At 44.5% G+C, this 26,472-nt stretch overlaps 1 protein-coding gene across 1 annotated transcript in view; it reads right to left on the reverse strand.

Moving 5' to 3' along the window:
- The window catches only part of robo2 (roundabout, axon guidance receptor, homolog 2 (Drosophila)), a 200,830-nt gene that overhangs the window by 166,260 nt on the left and 8,098 nt on the right, over positions 1-26,472 (reverse strand). Inside the window, exons 3-5 of the mRNA XM_048603017.1 lie at positions 26,073-26,084; positions 15,904-16,028; positions 4,755-4,926 (exon numbers count right to left, since the gene is read on the reverse strand). Of these exons, the coding sequence (XP_048458974.1) occupies positions 4,755-4,926; positions 15,904-16,028; positions 26,073-26,084 (309 nt within the window). The remainder of the gene's footprint in view (positions 1-4,754; positions 4,927-15,903; positions 16,029-26,072; positions 26,085-26,472) is intronic.

Consider the following 26,472-nt stretch of genomic DNA (forward strand, 5'->3'; position numbering starts at 1 on the left):
CGGTGACACTTGCTCAGAACGCAGAGTTCTGAGGAAGGGTCACCGGACCCAAAACGTTAACTCTGTTTTCTCCTTCACAGATGCTGCCAGACCTGCTGAGCTTTTCCAGCAACTTTGTTTTTGATCTTGATTTACAGCATCTGCAGTTCTTTTGGCTATCTTAATATTAAAATCCTTGTCCTTGTTTCCAAATCCTGCCAAATCCTTGCCCCTCCAATTTCTGTAATCTCTTTCAGATGGACAACCCCTCAATGTCTTGGCACTCATCTAATTCTGATCTCTTGTCCATCACTATGTCTTTCACTTCACATACACAGTTAGAAGACAAATGCTCATGAAGATACACACTTATATACGTATTCAGATGTGCTCTCTCACACATCCCTTTCTAAGGTTGTCCCTAAAGATTAGGGTGCTTTGTGTGTTCCCCGATATGATGTGTTCTGTAAGTTGACTGATGAGTCTAATGTACAATCTGCAGTCTGCCCCATGTGGGCAGGTAATGCTTGAAGTAGCAAACAGATGGGTGTCTAGAGACTTTAGCAATGTCTTCAATGACTCAAACTCAAAAGTTTTTCAATGTGTTTGACACCTTCTCAAACTCACTTTCTCCAGTCTCCCATGAGCTATCAAACTCACACATACTCACATTAAGGTAACATGCAAACCTGCATGTATGTTGTAGTCTGGAGCTAGTAATAGTGACGGTCGTGTGGCTAAAGGGATCAAAGGATATGGGGAGAAAGTGGGAACTGGGGACTGAGTTGGATGATCAGTCTACTACCCCCAAAGGGTTGAATGGCCTCCACCTGCTCCTGTTTTCTATATTTCCACATTTCCAACATTGTTTCCACCACCTCAATCTCTCCTGCTCTTACTGCCTGCCATTGGTACGTGATGTAAGGATTTGCAGGTTGATCTTCATCCTGTCTGGTCACAATATAAACACACCTTCCTCAGTCATCAACTCCTGACTTATATCTAAGACTGCTAGTTCAGAAGCAGGGACTCTATCCATCGTACCACAAAACTTATAGAATATACATGCACATACCAAATACGAGCACAAATGTATGTGCATATTTGTGTCAACCAGGACTGAGGTGAAGAAACTATTTTTTTAATCTGACCATAACACCAAAGAAATAGAAGCAGGAGAAGATCATTTGGCCCCTCGAGCCTGCTCCATGATCCATTCAATAGGATCATGGCTGATCCGACATCCCTCATGACCACATTCCTGCCCTTTCCCCATAACTCTTGATTCCCCGACTGATCAAGAATCTATCTATCCCAGCCTTAAATATACACAAGGACTCTGCCCCCACAGCTCTCTGTGATAAGGAGTTCCAAACATCCACGGCCGTCTGAGAGAAGAAATTCCTCCTCATCTCAGTCTTAAATTGGTGCCCCTTTATTCTGAGACAATGCTCTCTGGTCCTCAACTCTCCCATGAGGAGAACCATCCTCTCAGCATTTACCCTGTCAAGGCCCTTAAGAATCTGACATGTTTCAATGAGATCACCTCTCATTCTTCTAAACTCCAGCGAGTAGAGTCCCAACCTGTTTAGTTTTTGATCATAAGATAATCCCTCCATCCTGAGGATCATCTGAACTGGCTCACAGGGTGATGAATCTTTGGAATTCCTTCCCCCAGAGGGATGAGGAGGCTCAGTTTTTGAAGAAAAGCCAAAGGAACAGCAGACGCTGTAAATCAGAAACAGTTTTATCCCTCTGTGTCCCTACCTCAATGAATTTCGGGCACGGCATGACATTGAACTCTTCTTCCATTGTCTTCACCTCCATGTCCATTTCTTTGGACAAAAGTCCTCTCCCTGTCCCACAGGCCCCTTCGCCCTGTTCCAACACTCTCCCCCCACCTGGCCCCTCCCTCCAGCCTGTTACCTGCATTCGACCTGTTCATCGAGAACTGTCAACATCACATTGTCACCTCAATTCCTCTGCCCCCACCCTCCCCCGCGCTTACCGATTTTAACCGAGTCTCCCGGGAACTGACTGCGCTCTGTGCTCTCAGATCCAACCCTGACTTTGTTATTAAGCCTGCCAATAAAGGTGATGTTGTTGTAGTCTGGCGGACTGACCTCTACATTACAAAGGTTGAGCACCTGCTCTCAGGGGAGGCAATAGCCTAGTTTTATTATTGCTGGACTGTTAATCCAGAGACCCAGATAATGTTCTGGGGACACTGGTTCGAATCCCACTATGGCAGATGGTGAAATTTGAATTCAATAAAATATGTGGAATTAAGAATCTAATGATGACTGTGAATCCATTGTCGATTGTAGGAAAAACTCATCTGGTTCACTAATGTCCTTTAGGGAAGGAAACTGCCATCCTTACCTGGTCTGGCCTACATGTGACTCCAGACCCACAGCAATATGGTTGACTCTTAACTGCCCTCAGGGCAATTAGGGATGGGCAATAAATGCTGCCTAGCCAGCGACACCCTCATCCCGTGAATGAATAAAGGAAAAAAAAGATACCTCCTCCTGTCTCTCCCTGGACAATGACCCCGTGATGGAACATCAGGCCATTGTGTCAACGATGGCCACCAAACTCATTTCATCTGGTGATCTCCCCCCAACTGTCTCCAAGCTGATAGTGCCCCAGCCCCATACAGGTCGCTTCTACCTCCTTCCAAAAGTCTACAAACCAGACTGCCCAGGCAGACCCATTGTTTCTGAGATAGTAAGAACTGCCGATGCTGGAGAATCTGAGGTGTTGAGGTGTGGAGCTGGATGAACACAGCAGGCCAGGCAGCATCAGAGGAGCAGGAAAGCTGACGTTTTGGGTCTGGACCCTTCTTTAGACCCATTGTTTCTGCCTGCTCCTGCCTCACAGAACTCATCTCTTTCTACCTTGACTCGGTCTTTTCTCCCTGGTCCGGTCCCCTCTCATTTACATCGGCAATACCTCTGATGCTATACGCCAGTTTCAGCGCTTCCAGTTTGTGAGCTCTAGCTGCTTCCTCCTTATCATGGATGTGTGATCCCTTTACATGTCCATCCCCCACCAGATGGTCACATGGCTCTCTGCTTCTTCCTGGAATAAAGGCCTAAACTGTCCTCATCCACCACCAACCTCCTCGGCTTGGCCGAGCTCGACCTCACCTTTCTCTTTTAACTCCTCTCATTTTCTTCAGGTCAAAGGGGTGGCCATGGGTACCCGCATGGGCCCCAGTTATGCCTGTCTCTTTGTGGGGCACATGGAACATTCCTTGTTCCATTCATATTCCAGTCCCAAGAGCAGTTCTGAGGAAGGGTCACTCGACCTGAAATGTTAACTCTGATTTCTGTCCACAGATCCTGCCAGACCTGCTGAGTTTTTCCAACAATTTCTGTTTTTGTCTCTGATTTACAACATCCACAGTTCTTTCGGTTTCGAATTCAGGCCCCACCCACAACTCTTTCTCTATTACATTGACGTTATCATCAAAGCTGCCTCCATCTCTCATCCGGAGTTGGAAAAGTTAATCAACTTTGCTTCCAATTTCCACCCTGCTCTCACTTTCACCTGGTCCATCTCTGACTCGTCCCTTCACTTCCTCAACATCTCTGTTTCCATTTCTGGGACAGGCTGCCACCAATATCCACCACAAACCCACTGACTCCCACTGTTACCTGGACTATACCTCCTCAGACCCCACTTCCTGTAAAGACTCTATTCCGTTCTCCCAATCCCTCGATCTCTGTCGCATCTGTTCCAATGAGTTTTAAGGAAGGGTCACTCAACGCTAACCCTGATTTCTCTCCACAGATGTTGCCAGACTTGCTGAGCTTTTCCAGCAATTTCTGGTTTTGTTTCAGATTTTGAAGAGATACATGTCTGATTACTGTTGGCATACAGGGTTATAGGGATGTAGGTGGTTAAAAGGTATTGAAGTGTTGATCAGCCATGATCATATGAAATGGAGGAGCAAACTTAACCAGCTGAGTGGCCTAGTTCTGCTCCTTAAATACATAAATACACATACTCAAATGCAAAATTACTCACACTTTCAGATAAAACAGATAAACATAAATAAACATGCACATGCATGCACAGGTACACACACACACAAAATGCAAAGAAATGTCCCATTGAAATCTCTCACTTCTTGAAAACCTCAGTCAGGTGCCTGCTTTACTTCTCTTGATCCATGGAGAAAGGTCCTTAAATTTTTCAATCAATCATTGGATGAGGGCGTCGCTGGCTCGACCAGCATTTAATGCCCATCCCTAATTGCCCAGAGGGCAGTTAAGCGAGCAACCAGATTGCTATGGGTCTGGAGTCAGATGTAGGCCAGACTATGGAAGGATGGCAGGACATCAGTGAACCAGATGGGTTTTCCCGACGATCAACAATAGTTTCATGGTCATCATAAAATTCTTAATTGCAGATTTTATTTTTAAAAATTGAATTCAATTTCCACCAACAACCATGGCAGGATTTGAGCCCAGGTTCCTGAAACGTTACGCTGGTCTCTGGATTAAAAGTCTCGTGATAATACCATGAGCCTCTTCCTCTAAACCACCTACTTCACCCCCCTGTAGCCTTTTGAAATGTGAATTGTTGTTGATCTTGTCCACTCTGCCGACTGATCTGTGTAGGGGGAAGAGCTCACCGTTAGGTTCGACAATACAATGCCCCTTTCCCCCCGCTGTTCCCCCTTTCCCCTCAACAGCCAGTTTGGACATTTGACCGTTTGCGCGACCTGTTGGGTTCAGGTTGCCTTTTTGACATCCCTCGCTTACCGTCCGTGACCTCCAGCTGAGCCTTGGCAAGAATGCTTCCTGCCACGGTCAAGGCCTGACAGATGTAGTAGCCAGCGTCAGACCTCTGAATGTTGGTAATGGTGAGGTCACCAGTTGAGGAGACAGCAAATCTACTGGAAGGCTGGGGGGGCTGATTCGGAAACAGTAGGTTCTAGAGTGAAGAAGAAAAGAACCCAATGAAATTCATTGCAGGCCATCCAACACCACTCACACACTCACCAAGACAACAGTGCCTTTAAGAACATCAAAATAAAACAGGGTAATAAATTAATGCTGGTTTTTCCCCTTGAGCTTGCTGTCCTGTTTAATATGAACATTTTCCTGAAGAAAGGTCCCAACCCAAAAGATCAGCTTTCCTGCTCCTCTGATGCTGCCTGGCCTGCTGTGTTCCTCCAGCTCCATACTTTGTTACACTGGATGGTTATTTGGATTGAAATGGTGTGCAGAGATATGGGGAAAAGGCAGGAGATTGGCATTTGGGGATAGAAACAGTGTAGGCATAATGGGCCAAATGGCCTTCTTTTGCACTATAACAAATCTGTGATTCTGTCACTGATCACCCGCCTCAAATCTATCTCCTCACACCTTCCCCATATTCCTTAATTCCCTTCGTAACAAAAAATATGTGCATCTCTGTTTCAAATGTACAAACGAGGAACAAGTGTAGGCCACTCAGCACTTCAAGCCTGCTCCACCAACTAATCTGATTTTAACCTCAATCCTACATTCCTGCATTACCCTCGATAATCTTCCATCCCCTTGGGAATCAAGGGTCTATCTACCTCAGACTTTTGAGGAAGAGAATTCCAAAAACTCACAAGAGAAAAAAAAAATGTTTCCTCATCTCTGTTTAAACAGGCGGCCCCTTATTTCTAAACTGTGTGACCCCTAGTCCTAGATTCTCCCACAAGAGGAAACATCCTTTCAACATCCACCCAGTCAACTCCCCTCAGGATCTTAGATGTTTCAATTAAGTCACCTCTGACTCTTCTAAACTCCACAGGATACAGGCCCAGCCTATCTAGCCTTTCCTCATGAGGCAGTTTGCTCATTCCAGGTATTAGTCTAGTAAACCTTCTCTGAACTGCTTCTATACTTTCGTAAGTAGAGTGACCAGTACTGTAGATGTGGTCTCACCAGTGTCCTCTAGACCTAGAGCAACTGACTCAATGACAAAGCATCCACATTCCTTTGGGGTTGAGATTTCCAAATATTCCCAACATTTGGAATTGAAGGAAGTTCTCCTCATCTCAGTTCAGAGTAACTGACCTCTTGGCCTGAGATCGTAACTCTGGATTTACTCTGAACATTCTGAGATGTGTTCTCCACATTAGGCCTGCCAAACCCCTCAAGAATTTGATTTGTTTCCATTCAAATGACCTTGAATTCTTAACTCCAGGAACATCAAGTTCAAGTAGAGAAATGGGGATGACAGAGTGGCTCGGTGAGATACTTTGTCACCTGAGAATTACAGAAGTGTACACAGCGCGGAATAAAATCAAAACCCTTCCTGCATGGTTCCTCATGCCTCCACACCAATACTTTGGAGCTTAGTTATGTGTTTTAAATGGTACAGCCTGATCAGGTGGTTCTGGTGTTGGCCAGGACTCAGCACTACAATGTAGATCATGGGTCCCCAAATTTCACATGAGAGGCATGAGTGCACGCTCCAGATTGGGGTACACAGTGCAGTAGTGAGGAGGGGAAATTGCCATCTGTTTGGATGAGGCATTAGACTGAGTCCAGGTCGGTCCTCTCAATTAGGTATGAAAGATTCTGCAGCACTCTCAGAAGGGCAGCTAAGGCTCTTCGTGGTGCTCTTGCTAGGCCCTCAGTCAATATCACTGAAATTGGTGATCTGTCGTCATTGGCGCTTTGGGGAGTGGTCTTGCTGAATCCAAATCAGTGACCACATCTCCCTACATTACAACCATGTCTGCACTTCAAAAAAATACCTTTTTACAATCTTTGGTTTAGCTGATGTTGTAAAAGGTGCTCCATAAATGCAAGTTTTTTCTTTCATTACAAATTTTGAATCCCACTGACTTCATGTAAACTAGCAACATGAGTAGGCCTTTCAGCCATTTCCCCCATTCAATGTGATCATGGCTGATCCTCTGTCTTAATATCACATTCCTGTTTTGTCTGCATACCCCTTGATGCCTTTAAAGTCTAAAAATATATGTAGCTCTTTTTGTTATTTATTCACTGGACATGGACGTCACTGGCCAGGCCAGTATTTATTGCCCATTCCTAAGTGTCCAGAGGGCAGTTGAGAGTCAACAGCCTTGCCTATACCTTTCTTGAATATATTCAGTGACTGGCCCTCCCCAGCCTTCTGTGGTAGAGAGTTCCAGGCAGGTTCACGACCTGCACTCCCTCATCTCATGAGTTCTTGACAATTCTCAGAGATTTTGCGTAAATTCATCGATGAGTTAATGGCCCCTAGGAAGGTCATTGCAAATCCTCGCACTCTGTAAGATATAGCCATTGGTCATCATTAATGCTCTCAACCACCTGTAGGAGCTACACCAGAGTGTTACCAAAGAAAATTTAACACTGATATGCCATGTCATTTTTAATTATTTAATGGGCCTTGTCTATCCCTAATTACCCAAAGGACAGTTGAGAATCAACTATATTACTGTGGGTCTGGATTCATCAGGTGAGAGTGGCAGAATTCCTTCCCTGAAGGACATAAGTGAACAAAATAGGTTTTTACAGCAATAGCAGTGTTTTCATTTAAACTAACTTTTGTTTCCTGACTTCAAATTTCATCATCTGCCTTGGTGGGGTTTGAACACATCTCCCTAGAACATTAACCTGGGGCTTACCAGACCACTGACCGCTTTGATATCACTTTCCCTAAACAGGCATTGGGCAAACACACAAATTCTTGGTCCGAGAGACAGTTTTATAGAAGTGTCATCAAGGGAGAGAGACAGAGAGAGAGAGTAAGAAAGAGAGAGGGAGATAGATAGAGAGAGAGATATATAGAGAAATGGAGATAGATAGAGAGACGAAAATAGATAGAGAGAGAAAGATGAGATAAAGAGAGAGAGAGAGCGCAAGATTGAGGGGGGTAGAGAGAGAGAAAGGGAGAGAGGGGGAGATAGATAAGGAGAGAGTGGGATATGTAGAGAGATGAAGACAGAGAGAGATAGAGAGAGAGAGCGAGATAGAGTGAGATAGCGGGACAGAGACAAAGAGGGAGATAGAGAGAAGGAAAGGAAGACATATAGAGAGAGGGAGATGGATTGAGAGAGAGAGAGAGAGAGAAAAGCAGTAAGGCAGAGAGTTTAAGTGAGGGAATTCCACAACCGACAATTGGTCCAGGTAATTGAAAGCAAGGCCTTTGGTGCTAGAACAAAGAAAGTCAGGGATATAAGAGTAGTCAGAATTGTAACGTGGTAGGGCTGGAGGAGATCACAGATAAAGTGAAGGGTCCCAGAAAAGCACATTAAAATTGATGCAATTTGAACTGCATGGAATTTGGGGGCCAGTATAGACGGGGTTTAGGACTGGATTGTTTAACCCTGGGCGCTAGACGAATGACGTCTGCTGGCCCAGCGATTCTTTGATCATGCCTGTTACAGCCTGAAATGTTCACCCCCTTTCACAGGAGGTCACAGTAGCAAATTAACGCTCTTCAATTAGACAGTCTGCAATTTTTCCACTCCCTTAAATTATGTCACCACTTAATTGAGAGGTACATACTTTTATTAGCCGATGATGGATTGTCCACTCTGATAGATTCAAGGATGATGCCATTAGTCCTCATTGCAGCTAACAAATGATGTCTCTTATGTTCTACAAATTATGCTTAACCTTGCATTATTTGGCGGTATGGTTATCAGCTCACCCTCTATTAACTGGTCACAATCCCACTCTGAAAAACACAGTGTCCACACTCCATCTATTCTCATTACATCCCCACAGTAAAAGCTGTCTGGCTGAATGATTAACTCTTGATGTTCTTAAAAGGGCAATGACAGGGCCTGAGTAATAATGTCTGCCAACATCAGATTAGCTTGACCACACCTTAGAAAACTACCCCATTCACCAAGCTTTCCAGTCCCCACCAGAAGAATATATTGGCCTTGGAGGGAGCACAACATGGGTTTACAAGAATAGTACCTGGACCTCAGGGGCTGTTATATGGGAAGGTTGTACAAATTAGGCCTGTTTTCTCTAGAATTTAGAACGTTAAGGGATGATCTTATTGAAGTCTTCAAGAAATTAACAGGAAAAGACAGGGTAGATAAACTATTTCCACTGGTTGGGGATTCTTGAGCTCGGGGGTATAGTCTGAGAATTAGGGCCAGATCAATCAGGAGAGATGTTAGGAAGCACTTCTACACACAAAGGGTGGTAGAGGTGAGGAACCATCTTCCACAAATGGCAGGGGATGCTGGATTAGCTGTTAGGTTTAAGTCTGAAATGGACACATATTTGTTAAGCAAAGGTATTACAGGATATGGGCCAAAGGTAGATCTATGGAGTTGGGCCACAGAGCAGCCATGATCATATTGAATGGTGAAACAGGGTCAAGGGGCTCACTTGCTTACTCCTGTTCCAATTTCCTATAGTAGCTTCTTATGTGGCTTGATGGCAAAGTTTTGTATGATAAATAATTGCTTCTCTGAAGCACCTTGGGGTGCTTAATAACCTGAAAGGTGCTATGCAAATGTAACTTCTTGCTGCTGTTGATGAGGTGAGCAGGGAAGGGGACACAAAGACTGACATTGACTTTATTCCCCATTTGTTAACTGCTCAACTATAAGGCATCAATGCACAATCTAAGATTGGTGTTGTCTGTGTCTCAGCGGGTAACACCTGTCACTTCTCACTCAGCGTGAAGTCTATGTGGTGCACTATACAGTCAGATTGGGCCATAAGATGTAGGAGCAGAAGTAAACCATTCAACAAAATCGTGGCTGATGTGATCATCCTCAACTCCACTTTCCTGCCTTTTCCCTATAAATCTTGATTCCTTTGTGGATTAAAAACCTGTCAGTCTCAGCCTTGAATATACAATGACCCATCCTCGACAGCCCTCTGTGGCAAAGAATTCCAAAGATTCTCTTCCTTCTGACAGAAGAAAATCCTCCTCATCTCCATCTTAAATGGGTGACACCTTATTCTGAGATTACACTCTCTGGTCCTAGACTCTCCCACAAGGAGAAACAACCTTTCCACGTCTACCCTGTCAAGTCCTTAAATCAAGCCTAAGAAAGCTCCTGGTATGAGTCTGAGGGAGTGCTTCCCCGAGAGTGCTGCCTTTCTGATGTGATTTGAAACGTGATGCATCGTGCCATCTTTGACAGATTTGAACAATCTGAAATGATTGTCTTGAACAACGGGAGGCCATTCGCCCCAGTGGGCATTATTTATAGCAAAGCCAGCATTGCTAAAACATAAACTGCTGAGCTGGTTACAACCACCTTGCTGCTTTTGGGGTCACACACTGTGCAAACTCTCCTTGAGATCTCTTCATGAAAGAAGGGCCTTTGGTAATCATTCCCAAAATAGCTAGGGGAGTGGGTGTACTTCAACCAGAATGGGGCTCAAACCCCATGCTTTCGGCACTAAGCTGATCTACACTTTGGCCATCAAACCACCAAAGGTCCTCCTCTATCTGTACAGGGCTGTTATTTTGCTCTGCAATTATCTTACAAAAGCTGTGGGAGTATACTGTAGTGAGGTTAGCCAATGGGGCCTCAAAGAATATGAGTTCCTTGATTAGGGCTGTTAATCTGGTCCAATCAGGGAGCCCTGGCTGTCAGATTAAAAAGGGAGGTGTCAGAGATACTGACATTCTGACTCTGAATGAGACAGTACCAAAGTCGAGGACTGTTCATGTGTAAATAAAGGATGACTTGGTGATGGATACCGGCCTCTGCGGAATTATTTCATTTCCAAGTAGGAAGTGCTTCTGCAAAGTACAAGGCATTGGTGACACCACATCTGGAGTATTGCGCACAATTTTTGTTCCCTTACTTGAGGAAGGATGTGATTACATTGGAAGCAGTTCAGAGGAGGTCCACTAGAATGATTCCAGAGATGACGGGTTTATCAATGAAGACAGATGAAACAGTTTAGCCCTCACTGGAGTTTAAAAGAATGAGAGGAGATCGAATTGAGCAATATAAGATGCTGAAGGGGATTGATAAAGTAGACGTAGAGAGGATGTTTCCACATGTGGGGCAATCTAGAATGAGAGGTCACAGATTTAGGATAAGGGGTGGCAGATTTAAAACAGAGATGTGGAAGAATTACTTCTCCCAAAGCATTGAGAGTTTGTGGAATTCACTCCCACAGAGTGCAGTGGATGCTGGGATATTGAGTAAATTTAAGGAGGAGATAGACAGATTTTTGATTAGTAATGAGTTGAAGGGTTATGGAGAATGGGCAGGAAAGTGGAGATGAGATTAGCCATGATCATATTAAAGGGTGGAGCAGGCTTGAAGGGCTGAATGGCCTACTCCTGCTCCTTGTTCTTATGTTTGTTCTTATGCAGAAACTTTTGGACAGTCTAAGGTTGTGACAGGTGCTGTAGAAATTCAAGCCTTGGCTTCCATCCATTGACTCTTTTACACTAGCTCTGTGTGATGGATCCCAAGTGGAAGGTGAAATTGAAGAAATGAGCAAAAAACATTCCCTGATGACTCAGAGGAAACAAGCACACCCAGCTGGGGCACGAAGCCTGTGCTTCCATGGCCTGGGGATAGGGTTCCCCCTCTCCTTATGGGTGGGTTTTGGGCGATACATGGTCAGGAGGGAAGTGAAGGAAGACAGCAATCAGAGGACCAACAATGGGCTTCAGTGTCCCTGGACTAGAAAGAGCGAAGTATCTGCCTGGGTTCCCCTACACCTTACCTGCTGACTGACTCCAGGGAGCAGAGGTTGGATATGTTAAAAATTGCTCATGGTGGGCTGTGGACATCACTGAATGGGCCAGCATTTATTGTTCACTGCTAAATGCCCTTGAGAGGTTGGCAGTGAGCCACCCTATTGTACCATTGCAGTCCATGGTATAGGTACACCTACACTGCTGTTAAGGATAATGAGGTCAGGATTGGTGGTGATAGATACCCACAGAAACACAGAAAATAGGAACAGGAGTAGGCCTTTCGGCCCTTTGAGCCTGCTGCATTCCATGGAAAAATAGTGCACCCAAGACACTACCATCGGCAGAAGAGCAGCAAAGCGTGTGCTTGACTAAAATAGACTCTTCCTCTGATAAGTAATCATTCCATAGGAATTTACAGGAGAACATTTGGCTTATGGTACCTGCATAAACTATCAAATCCTGTCTTCTTTTCCATAGCAGTGATTTTATTTTCAGAATTTATCAGTTTTCCCCTTGAAAATTACAATTGAATTTGCTTCCACTACATTTTCAGGCAGTGCATTCCAGGCCATAACAAACACAGATCTCCCACATTGGCTTTTCTTCGTTCGCTGCCCCATCCTGACTCACCTATCACTGAAAATAGTTTCCCTTATTTAGTCTATCAGAAAAAGTACATACTCTCAAAGATCCATTTCTTTTCAAAGTAGTAACAAACACAAAATCTCTTCATGTCTCAGTTGCAGAGAAATAATCTTTGGGCATCTTTGATTGCCTCAAGTCGAGATTATGTGAGCTGATTATCACAGGAGCTGATAAAGGATTGATAGAGCACAGCTCAGTTCTAGAAAAACATATTGACTCAGCCTTCTGCATTAATGAACTTGACTTGCAACATGCTAGAACACTGGTGATGTTGCGTGTTCTCGAACATAGAAAATAGGTGCAGGAGTAGGACATTCTGCTCTTTCAGCCTGCTCCACCATTCAATATGATCATGGCTGATCATCCAACTAATTCCTCAGTTCCCACTTTCTCCCCATTTGAGCCGTTTTGCACTAAGAACTATATCTAACTCCTTTTTGAAAACATTCAATGTTTTTATCTCAATTCTTTTCTGTGGTAGGGAATTCCACAGGCTCACCACTCTCTGGGTGAAGACATTTCTCCTCATCCCAGTCCTAAACGGCCTACTTCATTTCCTTAGGCTGCTAGCCCTGGTTCTGGACTCTCCAATCATTGAGAACATCCTTCTTGTGTTTACTCTGTCTAATCCTGTTACAATTTTATCGGTTTCTTTGAGAACTCTCTCCACCTCATTCCTCTAAACTCCAGTGAACATAGTCCTAACCAATCCAGTGTCTCTTCATTTATCAGTCCTGCCATTCCAGGAATCAGTCTGGTAAAGTTTCACTGTACTACTCTATTGCCAGAACATCCTTCCTCAGATAAGGAGACCAAAACTACAGACGGTACTCCAGGTGAGATCTCACCAAAGCCCTGTAAAATTGCAGCAAGACTTTTCTACTCCTGTAGCAATCTAAGTCTGATGATTCAGCCAATTATTTATTTTGTCGGAGAGTCCCTGAATGCTTCACAGACAATTAAGTACTTTAAATGTAGTTGCAGGCATAATAAGAGACGCTGGTGTTGTGGTGGTACTGTCACTAGACTAGCAATACATTGGCTCTATCTAATGCTCTGGGGCATGGGTTCAAATTTCACCATTGCAGAGAGTAGAATTTGAATTTAATAATTTTAAAATGAAGAAAGATCTGAAATAAAAAGCTTGCGCGATAGTGGCCATATAACCACTGTCAATTGTTGTAAAAACCCAGCTGGTTCACTCAGAAAATTTGCCTTCCTTACCCTGTCTGGCCAATCAGCGTCTCTAGACCCAAAGCAAAGTGGTTGAATCTTCCTGACATCCCATGAACAAACATTTTCAAAAATGTAGGAAATGAAGCAGCCAATATGGTCACAGCCATTCCACACAAAAAAACAACAATGTGAAATGAGGTTAATTAATCTGTTTTTAGTTCGGTTTATTGAGTCCTAGACACTGAGAAGGCCTAGTGGTTGTGGATGTTGGTGTGTTCGCTGTGATGGGAGGTTTGATAGCAGATGTTTTGTCCCGTTACTAGCTAACATCCTCAGTGCTGTGGAGCTTCCTGTGGAGCTTCCTGAACATCAACATCTACGACCAGCACCCAAGCTACAGATCTTCACTCAAACCCTGATGGCCTAGTGGTATTATTGCTGGACTGTTAATTTGGAGACCCAGATAACATTCTGGGGACCCGGGATCAAATCCTGCCATAGCAGATGGCCGAATTTGAATTCAATAAATATCTGGAATAAAGGATGACTGTGAGTCCATTGTCGATTGTTGGAAAAACCCATCTGGTTCATTAATGTCCTTTAGGGAAGGAAACTGCCATCCTTACCTGGTCTGGCCTACATGTGACTCCAGACCCACAGCAATGTGGTTGACTCTGAACTGCCCTCTGGGCAATTAGAGATGGACAATAAATGTTACCTAGTCAGTGGCGTCCTCATCCTATTAATGAATATAGAACTGCCCTGCTTTTTATCAAAAATAGTTGCAGTGGGATCTTTGACATCCACCAATAGGGGAAATACAGCCTCAATTTAATATCTTGAACAAACCTTTGTGCGGCACCCCTTTGGTATTAACACCTGTCCTAACATCTGCTTCAGCAGTTCAACATCACAATTTGTTGAAAATGCTCGTGTGAAGTATCTGAGGACACTTTACATAAGAATATTAACAACATCAGGTGTACACCATCAATACTCTGCCATTCAGTAAGAGCATGGCTAATTTTCTACCTCAGCTCCACCTTATCCCCAGATATTTAATCTCCTAAATGGCCAGGAATCTATCGAGCTCAGTTTTGAATATACTTAATAGTTAATATCAATATCCACAGTTCTCTGGTGTCGAAATTTCCAAACATTCACAGCCCTCTGATTAAAGAGAATCCTCCTGACCTTAGTCCTTAAATCTGAGATTACAGCCTGTAATTGGGAATGGCCTTTGTGGCTCACTGGTTGTGTCCCTGCGGCCAGAGGCCCAAATCCAAGTCCCACCAACTCCAAAGGTGTGTCACAATATGGCTCCCCATAGCCTTCACAAGAGCAGCAACTTCACAATGCGCAATAAATGTTGGATAGACAGCGAAGCCTGTGTCCCATGAGTGCAGAAAATAATATCTGAACCGGTCGTCTCGAATTATCTACAGTCTCTAGCTTCAGGCTTTGAAGCCAGTGTGAAACAGCCTGTAAGTACTTTCCAATTCATGGGAACAGGAGGAGGCCATTCAACGTCTTGAGCTTGTTCCACTATTTAATGAGATCATGGGTGATCTGTGACCTAACTCCATATACATCTGCCTTTGGCCCATATCCGGTAATACCTTTGTTTAACAAAACTGTATCTTTCTCAAATTTATAACTAACAACTGATCCAGCATCCCCTGCCATTTGTGGAAGACAGTTACAAACCTTGCCCACCCTTTGTGCGTGAAAGTTCTTCCTAACATCTCCCCTGAACAGTCTGGCCTTAATTCTCAGACTATGTCCCCCTGACTCTAGCATTCCCAACAAGTGGAAGTATTTTATCTTTATCTACCCTGTCATTTTTGGTTTATATCTTGAAGACTTCGATCAGAACACCCTGAACCTTCTAAATTCTAGGGAAAGCAGGCTGAATATGTATAATCTCTCCTCATAACTTACCCTTGAAGTCCAGGGATCATTCTTGTAAACCTATGTTGTATTTCCTCCAAGGCCAATACATCCCTCCCAAGCCCACATCTGGTCACAGTACACCCATTGGGCTCTAACCAGGGCTTTGTATAACTGCTGCATAACTTTTCATCCTTATACTCTAGTCATTCAAGATATAAAGGCCAGCATTCCATTAGCCTTGTTGACTATTTTCTCTGATGTGAGGTACCTTCAGGTGACAAAGGGGCAGTGTTTCAAAAGCTTGTGATTTTAAATAAACCTGGTGGACTATAACCTGGTTTCGTGTGGCTTCTAACCTTCATTATTTTCTAAGTTGAGCCCTCCAAGAATTTTACACATTTTAATCCCGCCTTTCATTTTTCTAGCCATCCCACAAGAAAAAGTCATTCTATTTGCACTCACCTGATAGGACAACCGTCTCTCAGGAATTGGCCTGCTGGTCCTAAAGGTGCTACATAAATGCAAGTTGTTGATGAGTCAGACACCTGAAGGGGCACTCACCTGGCTTCCTTCTTTCTGCCAGAAGACTGCAGGCTGAGGGTTTCCTTTGGTCTCACAGGGGAAGGTGATTGTCCGTCCTTGAGCCACGATCTGGTCTCTCGGCCTCACCACAAACTGGGGGGCAGCTGGAGGGGGTGGTCCAAGCAGACGATATGTCAGAGAGCAGAGAACAGGGTGAGTGCCTTTACAGAAAGCTTTCCACTTCGCTGTCAGAGGCCAAAGGTCCTTCCTCACGTTTACACGCAAAGATTTATTGAGTCGACCCGCTGTCTCGCCTTTCAGAAAGATGATTTGTTGATGTGCAATTTTTGTGGCGTTTTTTTAATCTATCTCCTCCCCACACACATTCCCAGAAATTAGGCTTTGGGAACCTGAGTGAATCCTACATGTCACTCATTCCTAGCTCAATGGCCTTCTCCATTTGGGAGCCAACTTATTCAGTTAGGGTCCTGCGAGTGAATTCCACCTTCACCTATCAGCCAATATTTTCCAAAAATGGAGTCCATAAATGTGGAGTTGCAAAAGCACAGCAGGTCAGACAGCATTGGAGGAGCACGTAAGACAATGTTTTGGGCCATAAACCTTTGTAAGGACTGTCGACGAAGGGTTTCGGCCCAAAACGTTGACTTCCCCGCTCCATGGATGCTGTCTCACCTGCTGTGCTTTTCCAGCTCCACATGTGTTTGACTCTGACATCCAGCATCTGTAGTCCTTACTGTCTCCACTTTCCAAAATGGATCTCTGGACAGTGATCAGGAGCAGGAACCCTGGCTGATTCCACCCTCCTCTCTTTGTCTCTGTCTCTCTAACCTCAGGATCACAGGGCAGTGATCAGGAGCAGGATCCCAGGCTGATTTCTCTTTCTCTCTAACACAGGGATCACTGGGCAATAATCAGAAGAAGCACGAACCTTAGCTGATCTCTTCCTTAATCTCAGGGCTTGTTACAGTCAGTTACAGATAATGTCTCTTCAATATCCTTTGTTTATCTTTCAGTTTGTTCAGTTAATGCTGGTCATATTAACAGCCTGATGTGGCTGACATCATTTGCTCAATCTAACAGAGCATAAGGGCTGGATTGCCATCAGCAGAAATACAGGAATGTCAGAGTACAACAGTCAGTGCTCTTTCATCTACTGGAGCCTGTTAACCCATCACCTTCACACTGTTGGATTCTCAGCGTCTATCAGCGCATCATGTTGAAAGTACGGTATGTCTCAGGACTATAACTATCAAATTATATTGAAAATTCATGGTCATTATCAAAATGATTGGAACTGCATGAAGACCATAAAACCCTCTTGATAAAAAGAGTCCCTGATGGGGAGACTGGTCCCTGATGGGGAGACTGAGTCTGTAAAAGTGGTCCCTGCTGGGAAACTCTCTCTATAAAAGGGGTTCCTGATGGGGAGACTCCCTCTATAAAAGGGGTCCCTGATGTCAAAATTCCCTTTGTAATATATGCAGGGTTAACAAATGGATGATGTGAGCATTAGCTGCAGAAGTGTTTTGATTTATACACGCAGAATAACGACAATAAAAATGCAGAAAACTCGCCAGGATCTGCAAAATCCCTGGAAAAAAAAGACTGGATTACAACATGCAGAAATTCAAAGCACAAATTGGTCCCAGTCCACATACCCAACACTCATGCCAAGTCACCCACTGCTTCTGTTAATGTTATCAAAACACGATAGTTCAGCACAATCTAAAATAATGTGCAGGGCCCAGCATGCATGGGCGAGGCTGATAAAACATATTCACACAGAGCCACGCACAAGCATCTGAATTAAGCTCAGTGATAGCTGAAGCCAAGCAAGCATGGGCAGAGAGAGAGAGAGAGAGAGAAGGCAATTAAACACTGGGCGGCCCAGACCATCTTAGCAATTCAGCGCATAAAGGATCTGGGACAATCTTATCATGGGTTGCTAAATGAGCTTGGATTTCTGTCAAGAGATGCCACATTCAGCAAGGGAGAAGCTCAGCTTTGCTCAAATGTAACAACACGGTTGCAAGGAATAGCAGGATCGGACGTGACTGGAGGCACATCAAGTCAGCTTTGAGGAGAGACACTTTGGGACACACACGATTTTAACACATTCCACGTTCACCTTTACTTCCAGAGCAGTAAATGCACAAACAGCCACAAGGCACAAAAGAGCACATAGCATTTTATTTCTCACTTGTCCTTTCATCTCCTTTGTGTCATCCTCCACTTCTCAGATTTCCCTCACCCTGTTACTTGCTGAGAACTGAATCTCACTCTTGAACAGCTGAATGGAGACTTCACCCAAATTGGAGCTCAGATGGTTGATGTTACCAAAATACTGTACCACTGGGGGTAATACACACACACACATATGTACACACACACACGTGCACACACACGCACATGTGCACGTGTATGAACACACACTCATTGTTCTGTCGCTCACACACACACTAATTATGCATAGACACACACACACACAACTCATGCATAGACACACACACATACAACTCATGCATAGACACACACACATACAACTCATGCATACACACACACACACACACACACACACATACTACTCATGCATACACACACACACACTACTCATGCATACACACACACACACACATACACATACACACACACACACTACTCATGCATACACACACACAGGCCCTCTGTCTCTCTCTGTCTCTCACACAAACACATATCGACACACAAAAACAGACACACGCGCACACACAGGTATACAGATGCACATACATGTATGCAGACACACAGTCAGAAACACACACTCATGTACACACACATGTACACAGGCACAAGCACACACAAATGTACACAGACACACATGTATACAGACTCATGCACACACACATGCGCATGCACATACGCACAACATGTACACCGACTCACACACACACATGTGCACGTACACACACACAAATAGACATAGACACACAATTCCAATTTGCTTCACTCCACCATTGATTTACAATTTTGAAATATCACAACCTGCCACCTTTAAGACACTCTGTTAAATCTATCTCTTTTGATCATCTCATCTCTGAAGCTCAGAGTCAAACTGACATCTGAAAAGGCAGTGAAATGTAGCAGCAGAAGACGGCCATTTAGCCCATCGAGTCTGCCCCACCATTGAATGAAATTGTGGCTGATCTGATCACGCTCAACTCCACTTTCCTGCTTTTTCCCACTTTGCTGACCCTCCGCAGTGAGAAACCAGCAAGACTCCCAGCCACTGGGAGACTCCTGCTCAGGCTCACATTCTGATCCTATCCTGTAACATACTGGGTGCTTGGTATTCTGTTCTGCTCTGTCCTTGGTCTTAAAACAAAGAGTCTAACATCCTTCAAAAGACTTGTTTGGCAATTAGGGATAGAGAGGCCATTTGGCCCATAACATCGTAAGATATAGGAGCAGAATTAGGCTATTCGCTCCCATAGTCTGCTCTGCTATTTGTTCATGGCTGATATGTTCCACATCCCCGTTCTCCTGCCTTCTCCCCATAACCTTTATCTACTTACTCATCAAGAACCTACTTCTGTCTTAAATACACACAACGATTTGGCCTCCGTAGCTTCTCAGTTCTAATGGGTTGTCTCTTCACTCTGGGGCTGTGCCCAACCTACTTACTCACTCAGGACGACCTCTGCCCCACATTGCAGCATCTGGTTATTTCTTAAAAGCACCAAGAACATTGCCTCTGTCACTCTAACTAATGCTAATAGGGTTGATTATGGTGTGTATCAGAGATTGCTAATAACATGTCTCCATTTACCTTATGCCAATCTGAATGAGACCTATTGTTGTAATTACATTTTAAGCAATAATCTAAGTTGATCCCAACAATATCTTAGAAACCTGTAAGGTCTGTGCTCAGGGACCTCTTTCCTTGCTGCAAAGCCATAAAAAGAATTTAGCTCCTTCTTGTCATACTGACACCTGGCAACAACTTGCATTCAAATAGCAACTTTAAAGCTGTGAAACTTTCCAAGGGGTTTCCCGGGAGTGTTATTGGATACAAATTTGGCACCAAGCCACATAAAGGGGGGATGAAGGTAGACAAACAGGAGTCTGGAAGAACGCAGCAAGCCAGGCAGCATCTGGAGGTAAGGAGCAGTCAATGTTTCGGGTATTACCCTTCTTCAGGACTGGATGTGGGGTTAGGGGGAGCTGCAGATAAAGAGAGTGGGGAGGGGTGGAGGTGAAATGGTGGTGATAGGTAGACACTGGTGGAAGGTACGACCTGGTTGGTTGACGGGAGGGATGAATCCGGTTGGTGGCTGGAAGGGAGGGTCAGAGGTGGAATGGAAGGGAGGAGGTGGGGCTGGAAAGGGAGGTGGGGAATGGGTGGAAAGGTTATTGTCTACCTTGGATTCCAGCATCTGCAGTTTTTTTTTGTCTCTAAAGGAGGGATCAAGAAAGTGACCAGAAGCTTGGCAAAAGTGGCAGGTTTGAAGGAGTGTTTTAAAGGCGGAGAGATGTGAATTAAGGGAGAGGGCTTGGGTGACTGAAGGCCCAGCCATCATTGGGGAAATGATGAAGGTTGAGGACATGGGAGAGACCAGAGTTGCAGGAGTGCAGCCATCCAGAGAGCTGGGTGGAGGTTGTCAAGGGCAATGGAAGATTGCCTTTGTGTTTCTGATCAAAGTGACCATCCTTGGTGAATGTCATATTCAGCTGCAGCAGGCATCACAAATCCTGGCTTCCCGTCGATATTTCAGGGGCTTTCGGACTTTCCCACATAGATTAGAAGCAGAAAAGGCCTGGCCAGTGTGCTCCTACCCTCTAACTACCTCACTGAAAGCCCCCTTCCTCACCCGTCACCATCCTTCTGTCCCAGTCCCTCAACTGAGGCTAACAGAATGGTCCTTCTGCTGTTGTAGCCCTTGACTGGAATCTGCCAACTGAGGACAGAAGCGAGCCCCTATTCTCTAATGGAACAAGTAGAGTTTGATCCCTCGGCTGTACTATAGATTGTTGTCTTTTAATCACCTATATACATGGAATGTTGGACAGTATTGAGGAGAACAACTGTCCCTTTCAACCTCTGATTTTTCTTTAAATGGCTGCGTGGCTTTTTTTTGATTTGAAGCTTTAATGATTTATTGAAGTCGTTTACACTTCAGTGGAAATGGATTATCAAGTGCAATATTTAATTCATGATGGAATGCATATGCCAGAGGCAGAAAGATGTTTTTTTTAAAAAGAAATAATTTCTTGAAGCCTTTCCCTATCATGTTTTATTCAGTGGGTTAAACCAATGACAGCAGGAAGGCATTCTCTTTACAATCCTCAAAGTCCTTCCCACCATCCACCCACGTGTCTCACTGGGATCAGGCAGCGAAAAGTGACAAACTAGTGCTAATGATTTGGGCAATATTAACTTGGTTTTTACATATGGCACACCCTCACAAGGCACTGGGTTTTAAACACTAACCACCCTCCTATGCCATCGATGCCAGCCATTCCTCAGAGGACAGCATTGTTTGCCATAGGACTCTGGGCTTGCGTCCCTCTCCAGAGATCAGAGTAGACAGCAAATGCAGGCTGGGACCCCCACCTCATCCTTCAAGTGGGACTGTGACCTTCCATCTCTATTGTCAGGCAGAGAATTTTCACAACGCTGTTTTAAAAAATCAAAACTACAAGCACTGTTTTGGCTCACATCTTTACCTCAAATAACATCGCAAAAACAAAAAAAAAAAAAAAAAATTGATCGTTGTTATATTCAGGTGACCTTATAGAAGTTTATAAAATTGTGAGGGGCATGGATAGGGTAAATAGACGAGGTCTTTTCCCCAGGGGAGGGGAGTCCAAAACTAGAGGGCATAGGTTTAAGGTGAGAGGGGAAAGATTTAAAAAGGAACTAAGGGGCAACTTTTTCACACAGAGGGTGGTGCGAGTATGGAATGAGCTGCCAAAGGAAGTGGTGGAGGTTGGCACAATTACAACATTTAAAAGGCACCTGGATGGGCACATGAATAGGAAGGGTTTGGATGGATATGGGCCAAGTGCTGGCAATTGGGACTAGATTTATTTGGGATATCTGGTCGACATGGAGGAGTTGGACCATTTTCTGAAGAAGGGTCCCGACCCGAAATGTCAACTTTCCTGCTCCTCTGATGCTGCCTGGCCTGCTGTGTTCCTCCAGCTCCACACCGTGTTATCTCTGACTCCAGCATCGGCAGTTCTTCCTATCGCTTATGACTCTGTGACTTGTCTTTGTGATAGTCTGCTCTATGCAGAATACAAACACTGGCCACATTTAGAAACCACGTTGTTGGCTGTAAAGTCATGCAGACCACCCTGAGGATGGAAAGACAGCTACAGAAATTCAATCTCTTTCTTTCTCTTGAGACATCCATTATCCACCGTACAAACGATAGGTGAAACAAGAATTTTCCGCTCAGCCCTGAATCTCAGCACCCTGCTGCATGGTTTGCTGGCTCGCACGGAGTCAAATGTTTATGTATTTGAGTCCTGCACCAGAGATTTAAGGCAATAACCAGGTGTCACACTGTCAGTGCGAAGGGAGTGCAGCACTGTCAGAGGCACAGTCCCCTAAAAGGCCATTGGATGGAACCACCACCTGCTTTCTCAGGTTAACTTGGAAACAAGATCATGAAAACAAAGCTGCACAGAGTTCTGGGTCAACATCTATCATCCACACATTCTCATTTTAACAAAATATCAAACTTTCTTACATTTAACACTCTCAGAGAGTTGTTTTTCTCCAGTTACTCTGGTTTCCTCACACAGTCCAAAGATGTTCAGGTTGGGCTGGCCATGCTAAATTACCCATAGTGTCCAGGAATGTGCAGGCTAAGCGGGTTGGCCATGGGGAATGTAGAGATACAGGGATAGGGTGTGTCTGGGTGGGATGCTCTTTGCAGGGTTTGTGTGGACCTAATGGTCTGAATGGGCTGCTTCTATGTTGTAGGGATCCTGTTCTATGATTAGAAAGCCCATCAAGATAGGTATAGAATAGTTAGATACAGAGTAAAACATTCTTCACACTTTCAAAATGAAAGTAAAGTTTCCTTTGTATTGTCCCCATCGAACACTTTTAGCACAGGTACAGCATGAGGTCAGATATAGAGCAAAGATCCCTCGATACTGTTCCATCGAACGCTCCCAGGACAGGTATAGCACAGGGTTAGAGACAGGCTAAAGCTTCCTCTAGCCTTTTAAACTGAAAGTAAAGCTTCGTCTACATTGTCCCCATCAAACACTCCCAGGACAGGTACAGCACAGGTTTAGAGACAGACTAAAGCTTCCTCTACCCTTTTAAACTGAAAGTAGAGCTTCGTCTACATTGTCCCCGTCAAACACTCCCAGGACAGGAACAGCACAGGGTTAGATACAGAGTAAAGCTGCCTCTACACTGTTCCCATCCAAGACTCCCAGGACAGGGACAGCACAGGGTTAGATACAGAGTAAAACTGCCTCTACACTGTTCCCATCCAAGACTCCCAGGACAGGAACAGCACAGGGTTAGATACAGAGTAAAGCTGCCTCTACACTGTTCCCATCCAACACTCCCAGGACAGGGAGTGAATTGCCAATGTCCTAGTTCTGCTTACATTCATGGATTCATACAGCATGGAAACAGACCCTTCGCCCTCCTACTTATTGACCCCTTTGTGGTTTCAGTCTGGACAGGCTTTGAACCTGTTTCCCAAAGTCTTTGATGGGTTTAGTTCTCACTATGCCACCTCGATCCCTCAACAACCATTGCTCTGTATTTTGACAATGGTTTTCATTTTAGGGAACCATGTGGAAGTTATCACAGATGACAGGCCACCATAACTATTTTGGGATTCTCTATTTGTGATGCTGTGTGCTGTCATGTGATAGGGCTGTAGTCACAGCCTTCACTCTCCCTGTGACCTTCTCCTGACACGCAATCTTCTGTAACCTCTAATCCTCCAAAACTAGTCCTTCATATCATTCCAATTTTCATCACTCCACCACTAGTGGCCTTGTCCTCAGCTGTCAAATTTCCAAGCTCTCAAAACCACAGTCTCCAAATCTCTCCATCTTCGAAAATGTATGTTCAGTTAACACCTTCCTCACTGACCAAACCTTCGCCATCTGTCCTATGTCTCCGCATGTGGTTCAGTGTCAAAATTTGTTTGCTAACACTCACACGCTGGGGAGGTATTTTTTTAATATTGTTGAAAGCACTAAGTGAATGCAAGTTGTTGTGGTCCGCATCCAACCAATATAACCCATCCCTATGATACTGTGCTGAGATCCCCTTCCAATACCCTTAAACAGTAGGTCTAAAATCTTCTGATCTGGTGACTCTGGGAGCTGGGGGAGATTTGGAAATGTAGGTGGACTTCGTGTTACTTTCACTATCTTCACTTACCCAGCAGAGAGAAATAACAGAACAGCAATGCAATTGGAAGCAAGGGAAGCAGGCAGTAAAAACAATATCTCCTTCAAGCACAAGTCCCCTTCACACCAGACGCTGATCAGACTTTACATGGTTTGTGAGAAAACACACTTGCCTTTCTTTTAAAAAAATTCTCCTCCTCACCCTCCAGCACCAATTCACCCAAGAAACCCTTCTCTGGTGTGGAGGACAGAGTTTGTAAGTTGGGTTTCCTGACTGGGACATCAGATTTCTGAGAGGTCAGCCTCATGTTGTGAGGGAAATGGAAGCTAACTGGGAAGGTAACATAAGGCTGAGAGATTGGATATCAGTCAACGGTCAGAACAGGATTGAGGTTCGGAAAAGCTGGAGAGCTGCGTACTTTCTTTACCAGAGACAGACGATGGTGTCTCTGTAAAGCTATACCATCAAGACTATTATGAACTGAGTGAAGACGTCCCAGTGGGAATGAGCCCGTGCTGCTGTTAATCACATCTGTGGAACCCAGGTGGAGCTAGTAAATGATTGCACCTCCTTAAAAAGTGAAACCTGCTACATCAGTTTCTTCAATTGAGGCAGTTTGGGAAGTTTGATTCTTTTAAATTATTAATCAACAGGGAGTGTAACAAAATATTTCTGTGTTTTAGTGTTCATAAGGTGTATTCGTGTGTGTATGAGCATGTGAGTACGTGTGTGTGTGCGTATGTTTGTTGCCTTGTGGATGTGTGAGAGTGTGCCTAAGTGTGTGCATACCTTTTCTGTTGGGTGCATGCATGTGTGCGTGTGTATGAGTGTAAGGACGCAGAGGGAAGGTGTAAGAGAGTGAGTGGGTAGTGTGTGTGTATGTGTGTATGTGCGTGTGTGTGTGTATTTGTGTGCGTGTGTGTGTATGTGTGCGTGTGTGTGTATATGTGCATGTGCATGTGTGCTTGCGTGTGCGTGTGTGCATGCGTATATGTGTGTACGTGCGTGTGTGTGTCTGTGTGTGCATGCATATATGTGTGTGTGTGTGCATGTATGTGTGTGCATGTGTGTGTGCGTGCGTGTGTGTGAGAGGGTGGATACCAATAAGTCAGTGGAGTATGAGTGTGATAATGAGTGTGAGCATATGAGTGAGTGTCATTGTGTGCCATGTAGCGTGTGAAAGTGTGAGAGTGCGTGAGTATATACAGGGTGTGTAACAGAATGAGTCCAAGTATGTGAGAGTATTGGCAGAGCGAATGTGTGTGTGTGAATGTGAGCATGGGTGTGTCTATGAGAGGGAGGGTCTGTGTACGTGCATGCGCGTGCGTGTGCTTGATGGTGTAAGAGTGTAGTGTGGGAATGTGTTGAGTGGGTGTATGTGTGTCTGTGTGAGGATTTGAGGGTCTGTGCTCAAGTGCCTCAGTGTGTGGTCCACATTATAAATCAGGTGCCTTCAGGCAACCCAATGAACCATCACATACTTCACACCAGAAGAAAAAAAATCGAAACTATCCATTTTCTTTCAAATACCTTCAAGTGAGATCAATGAAATTGTCAGTGGAATTCACTGACTCAAGCTTTTGAGGCTTGTTTTAAAAGGGAAGTTCCAGCTGTTGTATTCACACAGTCTGTAGTGCAATCACTAGGCTTTAATCTCTCTTGGCAATGATGTGTACTGCTCACTTTGCATTCTGTATAACCCCCTCCCCCACAGACACTTAAACAATGGAGGTGAACAGAATGGGGACGATATCTACACAGTTTAGAGCATTTTGCAGTCATGCTGTATATGAAAGGAATGGTGACTACTTACCGACAGGGTGTGCTGGAGACACAACACAATGGAGGTGGGTGGAGGTAACAAAGGATTTGATAATTTTTTTAAGAAAAAAAAAGAGAAATCATGAAGTTAGAATGAATGAAGCATTTGATGTTTACACACAGGGTGGACAACTTTATCAACACACTCAACAGGCTCAGATATCTATAGGCTCGGAGCCAGACTTCACTGCTGGGTCTGTACTCCCAGTATTGAAGAATTGGAGGTATTTTACTGAGTTTCATGGAGAGAAGGAGGGGAGGTGGAATTGAGGGATGTGTGGACAAGGTAAGGAGGTAGACTTGAGGGATGAGGGGAGAAGGTGGGGAGGTGGGATTGAGGGATATGGGGAGAAGGTGGGGAGGTGGGATTGAGGGATGAGGGGAGAAGGTGG

Source organism: Rhincodon typus, chromosome 11 (genome assembly GCF_021869965.1).
Source record: "Rhincodon typus isolate 14 chromosome 11, sRhiTyp1.1, whole genome shotgun sequence".
Taxonomy (NCBI): Eukaryota; Metazoa; Chordata; class Chondrichthyes; order Orectolobiformes; family Rhincodontidae; genus Rhincodon; species Rhincodon typus.